The following is a 16,312-nucleotide window of genomic DNA, read 5'->3' as shown; positions in this document are numbered from 1 at the left end:
CCACCCAAGAACTCCACTTTGTGAACCACTGATCTAGATTTCTGTCTTTCCCCTATAATGTTATATAACTTTTTTCTCTCTCTCTGTAGTCATAGATGTGCAGGCGTTTGAGCGTCTGCTGGGCTCCTGTAAGGAGATTATGAAGAGGAACATCGCTCACTATGAGGAGCAGCTGGTGGCTCTGTTTGGCTCCAGCATGGACCTGAGAGACTGAGCCACCCACACAACACTCCGTGCCTTCTAAACAAACATGCACACACACACACACACACACACACACACACACACACACACACACACACACACACACACACACACACACACTCTCTCTCAAGGGCATACAGGCAAATGTACGTTTCTTAAAGCAAATCATACACTGACCCTGTATCTGTTTAATAAGCTTTACACAGACCAAGTTAATGCATAGGCAGACACACTTACACATACAGGACATACAGATGAGCGTGCACATACAGATGATGACGTGCAGTGATGATAAGCTTACAAGGATGTTTTTAATTTACCTTACCATAGAGCCAAAATCTTAGTCATTCACATTACATGGACCCTTGCACGCGCACACACACACACACACACACACACACACACACACACGCGTATTTATTAGTTGACTCACTCTGACGCACATGCTAGTAACACATGCTTTGGTAATTGGTATGGTCACTTTAGTCAAACTCATGCACATGAACTAACATACACACACACACACACACACACACACACACACACAGCTATAGACAACAGAGATCAAATTGTCATTGTTTGAGCCAGCTTCAACGCTTCAGAAACCATTGTGTTCCTGCTGCAATGACTAACACACACATCAAAAACACACAAACATGCAACACCACATACAGGCTTTGCTGTCACACAAGCAGATAACACACAACAAGCCTCAGCCAAGGACGGAACAATACACACACACACACATACACACCTACATATACACACTCTCAAACACACACAGGCACCCGCATTTGCAAAAAGAGACACCTGGTGGGGAAAAATAAGGACAAGGAAAAAAATACAAAAAAAAAATGAAAGCAAGAAAAGTTTAAAGGCGAGAGAGAGGTTTTAGAAAACATTTTATGAGATAAACAAGAAAAAAAGCTTTGATAAAATATTATTTAAATAAATAATTAAAAAAGTGTTTTTCCCTCTTTGGGAGGTTGGAGGTGCGGACGTTTGTGAGCGCACTCCGTTTCTTCTACTGTCGTTGATTGAGTTGAGTTGCGTTCGTGCTGGTGAATATTGCAGTACCACAGAAGAAGTTTAAAAACCAATAAGAAGCCTATGTTTCTGGGCCATTGTTATTCTGTCACAGACACAACATGCATTGTCAACAACATTGTATTAATTATTATTAATGTATTATTACCAACATTATTATATATTCATTTATAGCTTTTTTTTCTGGGTTTACTTTGACCGATTCTGATTAAATAAAATATTTAAAAAAAATCACCATCCATCTCAGACAAAATGTAAAACAGAATCAAAAAAAGAATCAATTAATAAATAAACATTAGTGCATATTTTTCCTTGATTATTCATGAATGAGTTGTCCTGGATACAAAAATGACAAAAAAAAGAATAAAGCAAAAATTTTGTTAAAAGTCTTGTGTTTGTTGAAATTCTGAAGCATGTATGCTGTATTTTTTGTGACGCAAAGCTAGCTTGTAATACTATACAGTAGTACATTGTGTATGTATATTTGTCACATTACCAGCCTTTATTTGCTCTGGTTGAGGGGAGTGCTTAAAGCAGGGGTTCTCAACCTTTTCAGGCCGCGACCCCCAAAATAATGATATTATTTCCCGCGACCCCCCGCGTGCACGCGTGCGGGTCCCATTCGCGCGCGCGAAGGTTATTTATTTATAATAGGTTATTTGATAATTGTTTATTATCAAAACATTTTTGCAAAAAGTGGGTAAATTGAGTAAATTAACTGATAAAACATGAATTAATGATAACATTAAAAAAAAAAAATTGTAAAAAAAAAAAAAAAAAAAAACTTTTTTTTTTTTTTTTTTTTTTTAATTCACCAAAAAATCTGGCGACCCCCCCCAAATTATTTGGCGACCCCCCTGGGGGTCGCGACCCCAAGGTTGAGAACCACTGGCTTAAAGTACAGAGAGGGTGCACTGGTCAGCTGCTGTATAACCCCTTGCGAAGATATGGTATCTGACCAATCATCACAAGCTACTACCGCACTCTGAGTTGGCGGTGAGCAATCTAACTGCTTAAGGAACTCGCTTCCTTGCATGTCAAAAAATCATGACTGAGGAGAGACACTGGAGTTCATCTGTCCGCAAGGAACAAAGAAGGAACCAGTGACCTTCAATGGTTCACTGAATGGCTATATTATGGTGAGGATGGCAGCCGGTAGCAGTGTTTTCAACCAACTCCCTCCCCACACTGTTGGGACCCGTGGGCAACTAATCACTGTGTTTATGCACAAGGTTATCCAACCGAGGGGCCCTGATCACCCTGGACTGAAGGAGAGGGCTGATGCAGCCTGTCCAAATTTGGTTACAGAGGATATTTTTCAAATCAGTTTATTTACTTGAATATACTGTATATACTCATGAAAATGTATCACAAATCAAAGTCCAGTGCTGAGGCAAACTACTACAAGACTACCTTATTTATAATCAGTAGGAAATATTTTTGAGAAATTGATTTGGATTCAGAACAGGAGTTAAGTGATGGAGAAACAAGTAGGTTAATGCCACCCCTCCATTTGGACTGCACCAGTATTGAATAAAGACAGGCAAGAGTTGCTTTGTAAGGGTTCATCCTTCAGGAAGCATACATGCGCTCTGCAAGTTTCAGATAATTTGTGTAGAAGTGGAAGCATGAATGTATGTATACCTGTAGATTGAACTATCTAGCCAAAATGTTGTGTTGGGAGGACTAATCGATCGACAATATCATCCTACCGCTGCTCGCAGGACTAACATCCAACAGGAAAAACAATTATTTTTTATCAATTTCTAGGAGGTAGGCTGTACTTTTATGTATATCTATTTTTCTTTATTTAATGTCAATTTGGACCTATTGCCCTCCTATTAGATACTTTTATACCTTTTACTGATCCTGCGGGGAAAATTCAGGCGCCAGAGCCAACAACACCTATTGAAAGTGATGGACAGTAACTAGTGAGTATGTACTTAAGTATTTGTGCTTTTTGGACTTTATTAACAGTATATGATGATTCAAGTTTCTTTATTAGGATAAACTCCTTGAGATGAGCCATCTCGTTTTAGAGGAGGTCCCAATATGTAGTAGAGCGAGACAGGAAACTCTCCTATATGATGGGGAATGACACGCAGCAAAGGTTGTCGCGATCGAACCTGCGACACGCTGTCAGGGTGCATTAGAGCCTATCAATGTGGTATGCGCCTGGACCGCTAGGCCGGTGTGCGCCTACGTTTTTGTATTTTTGGATACTTATGATTTTCACTCCACTACATTTCAAAGACAAATTTTGGACTTTTGACTCCGCTACATTTCAAAGACAAATATTGTTCCCTTGACTCCACTACATTTCTAGGAAGGTAAAATTATGAATTAACCACAAAGTACATAATGAATTAACCCTATTTCAAATACAAGCTGCTATTTTCAATATTATATTTTTAGAAAATATCTGGGAAATTGTAGATTTTTATGTCAACATTTCAATACAGCAATACATTGATATAAAAATGAAAATGAACCTTGTAATTTGTTAATACAGCACGTAAAGGGTAAGTGATTTACTTTTGTTAAAATAATTGTTAAATAGCTCTATATTCTGATAGTACTCATTGCTATAGAGTGTGTGTTCAGTAAAAGGAGTCTCCCATGTCTCTCCAGCACTTTATTAAACAGAAAATGCATTTTCAATGCTCTCTCCTGATTGGCTTAAACTTTGTCACCTACCTGAAAATGTACTATATTCTGTTTACTAAAGAGCTGGAGAGACCCCTGTGACCGAACAAACGCTCTGTAGCAACAATTACTATCAGAATATAGTACTTTAACCTTTTTAACCAAAAAAAAAACACTCACTTACCCTACCTTTAAGTATTTTAAGCAAATTTAAATACTTAAATATTTCTAAAAGAAAGTACTCCAGTTATTTTACTCGAGTACATACACATTTGACAGAGCAACATGACAGCTTTGTCCACCACTGCACAATATCAATGAACAAATCCTTTGTGTTTGTAGTAACGCCTCCGCACAACAGATGGCAGAAGAGTTCACAGACACCCGAGCAGCTTCGGCAGCGCTCTCCCTCTGTCTCCCAGGGCTGACCCTGGATCGGTAACGCAAACCGTGAGCCCCTGTTTTTAGATTGCCTGTGCAGAAATTAAACCTGATCACAGTTCAGCTTGTCAAATCTGACAGAAGAAGAGCTCCCTGGACCAGCCGTCAAGCTCTAAAAATGTAGGTATAGTATGGCTGGCTACCTCTGATAGTTTGCTCTTTGTTAAATATATGTATAGTATATCTAAAAAGACATCGTTCACTCACGGCATCTAATAGTGAGATACAGCTCACTGCATGAAGCGTAACCGTTATAAATACACGGTGACGTGCTTGTACAGTGAACTCCACAACAGCTCGCAATGAATGAGCATTGAATGACAGACCGGTTGTTGTGTATTGTGACAAACGGATGCATGATTGTCTAACTAACGTTACGGTGTCACATTGTAACAGAATTCAGGACGTTCATCCGAGGGGTGTTCATTATGTTTCTGTAGTCTGACTCTGACCTTATATGGAAGTGTTGCTGTCAAGGGAGGAGGAGCAACAGAACAGAGACAGTACCGATTCAAAACAGTTCAGTGTTTGTTGGAAACTTGGAATGTCACATGTTTTACTTTATTAAAAGTATCAATACTGCAATAATGTAGATATATTCTGTTACAAGAAGTCCCGTATTCAAAATGTACTTGAGTAAAAGTACAAAAGTATTGGCATCACGTATTGGGGGGGGGGGGGTTACAAGTTTTCTAAGTATTGAGGGTTTAAGTGGTTAACTGTCTGAAAATACATATTAACATGAATCCAACACAACACATTGACAGTGCTGTCAAACAAGTCTATGAAGCTATCTATGAAATATATGACAAAGTTTAATCTGCAACACAATTTTATACAATATACTGAGTGGGTCCCTGCTTCATCTCTCTCTCACCTAAGGGGTCCTTGGACTGAAAAACTTTGAAGACCCCTGCTCTAGTTAATTTCAGATTAGCTGTGAGTGGACCCCAGGAAGCCTATAGCAATCACTTTGTGGAAGCTAATGGGAATCCGAATAAATAAACAATTACATTTAGCCATTCATTTCATTCCTAGCTGTGCATGAATCTCATATCATTTTATTTTTGATGTTTTGATGTCCAGGACAACTTGCAGGGATCCGTGATGTGTTTGAGTGCCTTATCCTTTAGTTAAACAACACAATGGAGGTCAAATTTTACTGTGACAATGTTGGGATGTAGGCTATGGCACATGGATAGGGTGAGTGAGGTTCCATGGGTTCTGTATGTCTTCACCATAAAGGAGTAACAGGGATATTTCAGCAGTGGTGCAGAGAACAAGGAAAGCCCACCAAAGGACTTTGTTTAAAAGGCCCAAACAAAAAAAGCTTCTGTTTCCCTGCAGCACAGGAGCATACTTTTCTGCATTTAAATGAAATGAAAGTCTGTGTTTTATGCATTGAATGTAGACACCTCCCAGTAGGGCTGGACAGTATATCCATATCTATATCGTGGTTTGAGACTAGATATTGTTGGATTTAGCAAATTGTAATATTGCGATTATGGCAAAAGTGTTTTAATCAATTAAGCCTTATTTTATACTTTCCAAAATTGTGAAAAATAGCTAAAACTGCCACCCTCCAAGCTCACAACCCGTTGCGATAAACTAAAAGGAAATTTAATATGATTGATAACCAATATTGGTATCAGCTGCCGAGACTGCCAAAATGCTGGTATCGTTATTGGCGAGTATGCCGAGTCTATTGTCTATCTATGCCAATCCGATACCCTGTAATTTATCACACAATGATAACTAATTTACAGTTAACAATTATTTTAGTTGATGCTTCAGTTGATGTTGCACTACTGTTATATACTCTTGAGTCTTAAAGAGTAGTTCACCCAAAAAAAATACTTTAATCATTTTCTATCAATTACATCCCATGAAGCCTTGAATTCATGGAGATTTTGTTTTTGTCACATTTCTGAGCCAATAATTTGATGACCAGCGGAGAGTCTGAGACTCAAAGAGTCTCCAAGAGTCTCCTACAGACCAGCCACACCATCATCAAATTATTAGCTCAGGAATGTGACAAAAACGAAAAAATCACCATGAATTCAAGGCTTCATGGGGTGTGTAATTGATAGAAAATAAGTGATTTCTTGGGTGAAGTGCTCCTTTAATGTACTATTTATGTTATTTATTTTACTAACTTGGCTGCACTTTAACAATTATTATGTCAAGTCATAGACAAGACAACCAGGCTTCTGTCACATAATGTCTTTTTTATCAGCCAAGCACCAGTTTCCTGTTGCATTTGTCTTAACATCCCTTTTTGGGTACTGGACAGTGTACTATATGTGTGATAATAATTGAACATGCATAGTCACTGACACTTGACAAGTGTCAGGCAGTTAGTGAGTGTCAGTTGTCACTGGATATCATTGCTCACCATTCTCTCTGGCATTCTGCATTGGTGAGTTTGGATCAATAATATTTATCTTAATGCTGCATTCAGTGAGCTCCCATTGTGTCTGTTTTGTCATTCTTTTGTGGCTCTGTACTTCTCTTATGTTGTTTAAAAAATGACATGACATTTCTTTATTAACTCTTGTCCGTGGCTTTCTAGAGTGCTATAATCAAAGCAAGAAACTTGTATAATAGGTCCATATATTGGGTAGGGTGAAACCAATGTACAATTATGATGCACATGATCATAACAAAATGTATTAATAGTAACCAAATGATCATAGTTTGGGAAACTACTGTATTTATCATTCACAGTTAATTTATTTATTTTTGCATCTTATAACTTTAGCTTTAACTTTTTATAGCTTTAGGCTTAACAGGATGAAATGTGTTCCATTTTCCTCTGTGGTTTTGTTGTTTGTATGCAAGTGATGCTGTACCTGGTAATGATATAAGTCCAAATTGTCCGTCATCTTTTTCCGTTGGTCCTGTATTTACACCATAGTGAGAAGGAGGTATCAAGTTTATTCATCTATTCACTCTCATTGAATGGCGAGAGTGTTATAATCACAGTTTTGGCACACACCAACAAAGTAGATTCTGCCAATATATTAAAAAGTAGGGCCTTCTAGGTAGGGTACTTCTTTCCTTCTCCTATTTACAATTATTGGCAAACAAAATGTACTATTCTTCGTTCATTCCCTCTACTAAAGTTTGGGAATATACGTGCAGCCTGAATAATTATTTCACCTTTCCCCCAAATTACCAACAGAACTCTTTAAAAAAGATAAATCTCTTGTTCACATTTCACATTGTTATTTGAATACAAACATACTCACACACACAACCAGAAGTAGCTCACAATGCATCGTGATGCAACGTGTTGTGATTGGCTATTTTCACTATGTTCTAAATTGTTTTAAAGTATAAAATAGGGCTTAAGTGGTTAAATCCAGGAAAGACTATGCTTACAGTATTATGATATTCAAAATCCCAGATGATACCATAGTCTCATTTCACGATATTGAAATAATATGCAGTTTATATTGCCCAGCCCTAGGTCAAGTGTATAAAGATGGAAGTTTTTTTTCACTATTACAAAAGAAAAAAATGTGTGAGTAGAGAATGTGTATCTCCAAGAAAATGTCCTGCACTTTTACGTGTGTGTGTGTGTGTGTGTGTGTGTGTGTGTGTGTGTGTGTGTGTGTGTGTGTGTGTGTGTGTGTGTGTGTGTGTGTGTGTGTGTGTGTGTGTGTGTGTGTGTGTGTGTGTGAGAGTGTGAGTGAGTGAGTGAGTGAGTATGAACTAGTACTGATACTAAGAGATGTTAGAAGTTCATCTTCGCAGCTGTTACATCTTTGCTGGGTGACAGCCGTACTTTAAGTTAGTTTTAATGTGAAATTTTACAAAAACAAATATACAAGTAGGAAAAAATCTTGAAAAATGCATTGGATGACATTTCAGGTTAAAATTATAATAAAGATGATGATAAGCCATTTTTTTAGATAGGTCTTAAAAGTGTGTGTATGTACAGTGTGTCACTCCCTTATTGCATGTGGTATGCCATTTCCAGTTACTTCCCTTTACTGACAGCACATTTTGTCCAAATGGTGTGCGTCTATTGGCATCTCACAGTCCCCTCTAGTGGTTTTTATTGCCAATGTCACTGTACAGTGACATTGGCAATAGGGCCAACTTAGCAAACAGAGGGCTTACATGTAAGCCCTCTGTTTGTTAAATTACTTTAAAGGAGGTGGGGCTAGCCCATGCAACAACTTATATATACTGTAGGCTAATGCAAGCACATTTTTAAAAAAACATTCTCAAAACTCAATAAATTATATATTGTTTATATACATATTATTATTCAAAGATTATGGCCTTTTTGAAAAATAATGATATTGATTTACGTGTACCTGTAAGTGACCAGTTAAGTAAAACAAAACTTGATATGTGAAAAAGAAAACATTGAATGTAGATAGAATCCTGACAGCATTAACTGTCAGAAATTGCCTGATTTGCTTAACACCTTTTTGATATTCATAGGTAAGTGTACAGTCCAGTGTGACCCAAGATGCATGAACTAATGAACAATGTCAAGTTCCTCTCCTGCCAAGTGCCCCCCATCTCTCTCTCTCTCTCTCACACACACACACACACACACACACACACACACACACACACACACACACACACACACACACACACACACACACACACACACACACACACACACACCATGACACAGTGGTTCCTGGCACTGTAGACACGTGGATGTCTTAATATAGTGACAACATGGAACCAGAGAGGACATGTCAGTGACTGACTTCACTGTAGGAAACGATAATGTTTTATGACACCAGTTCTGTTGAAATAATTACCATATAGACTTTCTTCAAAAGCCAATGCTGTGTTCCAAAGCTTAGAGACGGTGTGTATGTTCATGTGCACATGCAGGTCTGTGCATGTGCTGAGTGCTCTAATTACCTAAAATAACAGATAAATCGATTTAGCATTGTACTTGCATTATAAGTCAGTATATTAGTCTGTCATTTGTTCTGGTTCTGGATAAAGATTCAGACTAAATATTAAGGTTAATTGTAGAATATATCTATCAAGATTTGAATGTGAGTTAGTGAGCAGTGCATTGCTCAAGGACATTTTCCATGCATGGCTGCAGCAGAGGTTGAACCCAAGACCCTTTGGTCATGGAACAGACACCTCAAGTCCATCCTGCTAAACCCTGGCTTAGTACAGAGGAGAGGGGGATGAATAGAAAAAGGTTATAGAGGAATAGAGAGGGATACACTGTGACAGATGGATTAGAATGAGATCAGGACTAGCTCTGCTGCCATGAGCTCAGGAATTGTCAGTGACTACGTTTGAATGCTGGTCGGTACCAGAGGAACTACCAAAGTTGACTGAAATGTTTCAGTCACACGATCGTGTGACTGAAACATACTCTAAACTGAATAGATACTCTAGTTTGGATTATTTTCAGTGAGGTCATTTAATTGTGAGACAAGTGTATAGTTATAGTCACATGCGTGAATTCAAGCTGCACGTCAATATTTTTGTTGTGTGCCTGCATCATAGCAATAGTTATTATTTAGCTCCATTACCTGATATATATGTGTAAATGATACAATACATGTATATGTGTAAATAATATACTCTAATACTAATGTGTTCTTTGCATGTCTGTGTTATTCATTGTTTGTTAGATGTATTTGGCTATGTTTGATCCCTTCATAGAAATTTTGTTGGTTCAACTTGAAGTGAAACAATACAAATAATACATACAATAAATCAAAAATATATAATGCAGCTGCTCAAAAACCCGCATGCACCCACACACTCACTCATTCATTCATTGGAGGAAATAAGAACTGATGTCACTTAAACCCTAAATCATCACAGGTGTGAGTCCACAGCATCATCAGCAGCAGCAGTACCAGAGTCCAGAACAGAGGCTGGCGATAGGACGGAGGACGTTCAGCAGAACGGCCCAACAACGCAGAGACAAGCTGTGGAGGCTGTGCATGTGGCTCAATCACCAGCAACATTAATCCCAGAGCCTTTGAAGAGGGAGACTGTGAATTCTAGATGGAACACGGAAGCGGCATCGAACACGAGAGCTGCAGGGACACCGGATACAATCCCAGTAGAACCAGCTTCCAAGAATGCCCTTTCAGACCAGCCAGGTTCAGTCCTGGCAGAACTTGAAGGGAGGCTGCGAGCGCTTCCAATCCACCACCGTCCAGACCTGCTGTTGGTGTGTGCTGACCTGGTCAACTCGGAGTGGCAGCGCAGCCAGGCTGCCCGGGTCCACTCCCTCCAGAAGTCCAGCCCGGAGTTTCCTGTGTGCCTGGTTCTCCTGCAGGGACCGCGTGAGTCAGAGCGACTGCTGGGCCATGCCCGCCTCTCCAGGGTCGTAGGTCACGGCGGGAGCCTGTTTGTGGAGTCGGTGGTAGTGTCCAAAGTGGAGCGGGGGAAGGGCTACGGACGGACACTGATGGCAGAGGTGGAGCGGTACGCGAGAAGCCGTGGTTTCAAGCGCCTGTGCCTGACCACGCATGACAAGCAGCATTTCTACGGCCACCTGGGCTACACGCTGTCCACACCAGTGCAGAACGCTGGCGCCATGACGACGTTCGTTCCCATGGAGACGCTCCTAAGGTTCTCCAGGATGGCGGTAGTGGACGCAGATGCAAACGAAGGAACAGGGACAGAAAGACAGACGGGGACACAGAGGGGCGGTGTTTGTAGTGTACCATCTCCTCCTCTACATCCTCCTCCTGCCCCACCTCCTCCTCCAGGCCTCCTTCCCCCTCCTATGCCACCCTCCGGCCCCCCTCCCTCGCTCCAGTCTAAAGCACAGCCGATTGTACAGACTCTGACTGAGACGCCATACAGAGATGCTAAGGGGACACCCATCTTCTGGATGCACAAGGACATCTGACACACACACACACACACACACACACACACACACACACACACACACACACACACACACACACACACACACACACACACACACACACACACACACACACACACACACACACACACAGTAATGCATAACCACACACAGGCAGTGAGTGTGTTTAGAATGTATTTATAGATACTCAAATACACAGGCACACGCACGCACGCACGCACGCACGCACGCACGCACACACACACACACGCACGCACGCACAACACACACACACACACACACACACACACACACACACACACACACACACACACACACACACACACACACACACACACACACACACACACACACACACACACACACACACACACACACACACACACACACACACACGTGTTAAAGACATGTACTACAGTCTGAGTCTCCCCTAGAAAAGAAAACAGGATGCTTGCTGATTAGAGTCAGGATATTGCAAAATGCTGTGTGGTTCTTGTATGTCTCTTGACTTGGCCAATCAGAAGCCAGGTAGATAAGGTATGCAGCAATACCATGCCATCTCTGGATGATTAGGTTTGTACGATAATGAAATGGGTTTGTGTGACTAGGAGATTACCAGCTTGAATTCATGGGTTGTCAGTCACCTTGTTGGCGAAAGCCTGGTTGTATAACTTAGTGGTTCTCAACCTGTGGGTCGGGATGCCCAGGGGGGTCCCCACATGATTTTTTTCTTTTTTGGGGGGGGGGTCCCCAGATGACAGTGAAATGACAATTTTTCGACTTTTAAGGTATTTTTCAAACGACTATAAAAACTGGTCAAACATTGGCCAAATTTTCAAATAATATAAGAAAGAGGTAAAAATTGTCTACAAGCTGTTGTGAGCCTGTAGATCTGTTATTTTCACAACATTTATCTGTGGAACCGAGTCAAACTAAATATAATGCCTCAACTCCTACAATTCCAAGTGCTTGTCAGGGTGGGGGATCCCCAGTTCAAATATGATTATTTCGGGGGGTCGTGGCCTGAAAAGGTTGAGAACCGCTGGTCTAATTTAGGATTCTCTGACTGACTCTGTGCAAGACATTCTGCAACCACACCTTAAGAACAAATCGTAATACTGAAATGCTGGATCTAAATGTGCCTTTACTGAAATGTCAGTGTTTGTGAATTTTGAAGAAGATTAGCTGTTTGAATCAAACTGAAAAAAGGTTTATCAATTAATGTGCCTTGTGTTTTAACCATGTGGTTGAAATAAAGAAACTTAAAGAATTGAGTCATGTTTCCTTGATACATTTCTTTCAGCTCTCTAATCAACTTTAATCACAATAATGATAAGCTATGAGGTCAACACTGATGTTTGCATTAATTCACATTAACAGCCGATTACATGGATATTTTAATTGTGGTAAATCATGACTGCTTTTGCTGTTATAGCAATATACTGAAATTCATTCTATATTGCTTGTATAGCATAAGCATACACAAGGGCAGTTCTGGGTGGTTCACATAAGGCATGAATCATGCTTGAGATATTCAAGATGAATTATAGCAGTCAGATAAAAAAAAAATACAAGGTTTTCTAATGACCTGCAATCAGTACAATAAGTATTATCAGAATGAAAGTACTCATGTCTTTTGTTGCTTTTACAGCAAACCTGTTGCGGTATAATCTGACTTTTGATGCCTTTTTTTCCTCTCTGCTCAGGAACGACACATCACTGCCTCAACAGCCATGGTGCTGTTTCACCTCCCTCTCCCCTTCATTCTCCTTGTCCTCCTCCCGTATCCTCCACTGTGCACCTCCATTCCTCAACCCTCCACCCAGGAACACTCTCCTCTCCGCCCCGGCTCCCTGGCCGCGGCAGAGCCTGTTCTCAGGGACCGGCCATTTGTTGTTGTCTGGAACATGCCTACCGCTCGTTGCCACAGGCGCTACGGTGTCCACCTGGACCTGAGAGACTTTGACATTGTACAGAACCAACAGCAACAATTCCAAGGACAGGTGACTGGATTAGATTTGACCCATGTTCACGTTTTCCCCATTTCCTCTAGGAAGGTTTTTTCTGAGCATTCATGTTCTAGTTGCCTGCCTACCTACTGACCTAGCCACTCATTCTGTCCTCCCATCCTTCTTTTCTGTCCTTCCTTCCTATCTTCCAACTGTCATTCCATCTCTCCTTACTTACTTTCTCCCCTCTATCTCTTTTTCTTTTTCTTTGCTTCCTTCCTCCCGCCCTCCCTCTATCCATCCATCCCTTTCAGGAAATGACCATCTTCTATCGCGACCGCTTGGGGAAATACCCCTACCTGACCCAGGATGGCGAGAGTGTGAACGGAGGCCTACCTCAGCTTGGAGACCTGGCAGGCCACCTTTCCCTTGCCGAGTCGCAGATCTCCAACCTGCTGCAACCAAACTTCACTGGCCTGGCAGTGATCGACTGGGAGGAGTGGCGCCCTTTGTGGAAGACAGACTTCGGAGCCAAGAAGGCGTACCGGCGAATGTCCAAAGCATTGGTGAGGCAAGAGAGACCCGAGTTGTCTGAGAAGGAGGTGAGAGCGGAGGCACGGCGGAGGTTTCACAAGGCAGCTAGGGACTTCATGGAAGAGACGTTGAGTCTGGCAGTCAAAGTTCGTCCTGGAGGTCTCTGGGGGTTCTACGGGTTCCCCTATTGTTACAATGAATACAGGAGAGAGACTGGTATGTTAGGATGCACTACACTACACCACACACACAGAAGCTAGGGCTGATCCATCAGCTGACCAGTCAGTACAAGCATATCACCCTCTTTGTCCTTTTAAAGGGATAGTTCACCCCCAAAATGTGTCTTTGTGTCTCCTACCGGAACCGCCGGAAACTAAAAAATATCCATGATTTGAAGTCTCCATGGGGTGACTAATCAAAAGAAAAAAAAAACGTTTTGGGGGTGAACTATCCCTTTAATCACCCCCCCCACCCAGGGCAAATAAAAGCTTATGTGGTAATGTGATGACTTTTATTAGCATCATTCTTTGTCTTTTTTCAGGGGACATGTACACAGGGCAGTGCCACCCCAGGGCCAGGCCGCGTAATGACCGCTTGGCATGGCTGTGGCGACAGTCTACTGCCCTCTACCCCAGCATCTATCTGTCTCAGGAAATGACAGGGACTGACGACGTACGACACATGGTCAAGTACGGAAATGTACACACACCTAGCCTTCTAGCTCAGCCTATCATTCTAGCTATTGGTTTGTATAAATATACACATGTATTCACTCACACAACACATGTCTCTCTCTCTCTCTCTCTCTCGCTCTCTCTCTCTCTCACTCACTCACTCACTCACTCACTCACTCACTCACTCACTCACTCACTCACTCACTCACTCACACAGAATTGCTTTCATTTTGGTGGCATTACAGTGGATTAAACATTTCTTCTGCCAGTCAAGTAATTCAATCTTGATATGAGTATTAAGGACATTTCTAATACTGTATGTGGAGTGACAATGTGAAGCTGAACCCTCTGAGATCTGTCTTTTCCAACAGACACCGGCTGCTGGAGGCCTTGCGAGTGGCATCACTTTGGCGCCATGACAACAATTCCAAACATGCCACACCTGTCCTGCCTTACGCCAGACTGGCCTTCAGACACACTCTGCACTTCCTCGATGAGGTACTGGATGTGCAGTGCTTTTTCATGTCAAGGACCCCCTAATGTGTATGTATTTGGCCAAGGTACCCCACCTGAAAATATTTGTGCTGTTTATTAATGTGACAAGAAACCAACGTTTCTAAATGAACGGTACCAGAACATCATCACGTACAGTATATTCAAGTCACCACGTTGCTGCTGGAAGTGAGATTCCCCATTGAATCCCATGAGGCTGCCTAGAGGGCGGGCCAAAGAGTACATCAACTGTACGTCACTGATCACATGACCCCGAAAATCAATTCTCCGGTTCTAGGCAACACAGAAGGGGGGAACTTTTTCCTCCACACAACAGCTCCAATGTATAGTAATAACATAGTTTAATGTTGAAAATGTGCAGCATTCCCCTTTGCTGGGGACCCCCTGGAGTGCCCTAAGGACCCCTGGGGGTTCCCGGACCCCACTTTGAGAACCCACACAGTATGATGTTTAGAACAACAACACACATACTTTATAGACAGAAACTTTAAGTTGGTAACTATTTCAGACAGGTTATACTAGACAGCTGAACCAGAACAGGGTCTAAACGCAACCAAGATTCTGCGCATTAACCCTATGTGTGTTTGTGTCTGTGCTTGCATGTTTTGTGCATGTGTGTGTGTCTTTGTTTGCATATGTGTCCACTACAGACAGACTTGGAAACCACGCTGGGAGAGAGCGCAGCGTTGGGTGCAGCAGGAGTGGTTCTGTGGGGAGAGCTGATGTTTGCCAAGTCAAAGGTAATGTACCTTCCTCTCTGTATAGGAAAATACTGTGGAAATAGAATGATAATAAATGGTGAGTGAGTCTTTCTGTGTGCTCGATCGTTCAAGTTCTAGTGACCGTATTTGTGTGGTTACAGTACTTGCTGTGTGTGTGTGTGTGTGTGTGTGTGTGTGTGTGTGTGTGTGTGTGTGTGTGTGTGTGTGCGTGTGTGCGTGCGTGCGTGCGTGTATGTGTGTTCAGCGTCAGTGTGAGCTCCTCAGAGACTACATTCACTCTGTCTTGGGTGGCTACATCAGAACTCTGAGGTCCGACACCCAGCACTGCAGCCTCCAGCGTTGCCGTGGTAACGGCCGCTGCATCCGACGCGACCCCAACTCCCGCCACATGATCTCCTCAACTTCAAACATGACCGCCTCTGACACTGATGAGATCGACCACTCCTCCGGTGAACTCAGACCTTTCGACAAGCACTTCCTGTGTCATTGTTACCGGGGATGGAGTGGAGAGAGATGTGAAGAGAGGAAGAAGGAGGATGAGGGACAAAACAGATTCTAGGGGTAAAGATCCTGCCCACCACTGTGGTTCCTTGTTTTTATTTGAAAAGATAAAAAAAAAAAAGGTTAAACAAAACTTTTCATCAATTAAAAACAATTCCAACTCTTGAGCTAAAACGTCTGGGAACCACTGCTCTATGGCACATCTGGGTTAGCTGGGTGCTCAAG

The 16,312-nt window shown here is 41.8% G+C and overlaps 3 protein-coding genes across 5 annotated transcripts in view; all 3 read left to right on the top strand.

Annotated features, from left to right (window-relative positions):
* Nucleotides 1-1,637, top strand: part of prkar2aa (protein kinase, cAMP-dependent, regulatory, type II, alpha A) — a 58,216-nt gene extending 56,579 nt beyond the window's left edge. For all 3 annotated transcript variants that reach the window (XM_084069786.1, XM_084069787.1, XM_084069785.1), the window contains one exon: nucleotides 90-1,637. In XM_084069786.1, the coding sequence (XP_083925912.1) occupies nucleotides 90-214 (125 nt within the window). In that variant the 3' untranslated portion in view covers nucleotides 215-1,637. The remainder of the gene's footprint in view (nucleotides 1-89) is intronic.
* A 2,702-nt stretch (nucleotides 1,638-4,339) lies between these two features.
* On the top strand, nucleotides 4,340-11,237 carry naa80 (N-alpha-acetyltransferase 80, NatH catalytic subunit). Its single transcript, XM_084068201.1, has 2 exons — nucleotides 4,340-4,458; nucleotides 10,171-11,237. Coding segments are annotated over exons 1-2 (1,044 nt in total). The 5' UTR covers nucleotides 4,340-4,456; the 3' UTR covers nucleotides 11,213-11,237.
* hyal3 (hyaluronidase 3) lies at nucleotides 6,686-16,303 on the top strand. The gene is made up of 7 exons (XM_084068200.1): nucleotides 6,686-6,757; nucleotides 12,901-13,197; nucleotides 13,458-13,893; nucleotides 14,219-14,366; nucleotides 14,723-14,849; nucleotides 15,515-15,604; nucleotides 15,831-16,303. Exons 2-7 carry the CDS (start codon nucleotides 12,928-12,930, stop codon nucleotides 16,143-16,145), a joined length of 1,386 nt encoding a protein of 461 aa, XP_083924326.1. The 5' UTR covers nucleotides 6,686-6,757; nucleotides 12,901-12,927; the 3' UTR covers nucleotides 16,146-16,303.
* The last annotated feature ends 9 nt before the right edge of the window (nucleotides 16,304-16,312 follow it).

The sequence above is a fragment of the Gymnoscopelus microlampas genome, assembly GCF_963454915.1.
Source record: "Gymnoscopelus microlampas genome assembly, chromosome: 10".
NCBI classification, from domain to species: domain Eukaryota; kingdom Metazoa; phylum Chordata; class Actinopteri; order Myctophiformes; family Myctophidae; genus Gymnoscopelus; species Gymnoscopelus microlampas.
Note: the sequence above shows the minus strand (reverse complement) of the source record. Positions and strands in the feature narration are given on the sequence as shown.

Coding starts and splice junctions, on each gene's coding strand:
- hyal3 (XM_084068200.1), top strand. CDS start 12,928: ATGGTGCTGTTTCACCTCCCTCTCCCCTTCATTCTCCTTGTCCTCCTC. Junction 13,198..13,457: donor AGCAACAATTCCAAGGACAG/GTGACTGGATTA, acceptor CATCCCTTTCAG/GAAATGACCATCTTCTATCG. Junction 14,850..15,514: donor CTCTGCACTTCCTCGATGAG/GTACTGGATGTG, acceptor TGTCCACTACAG/ACAGACTTGGAAACCACGCT.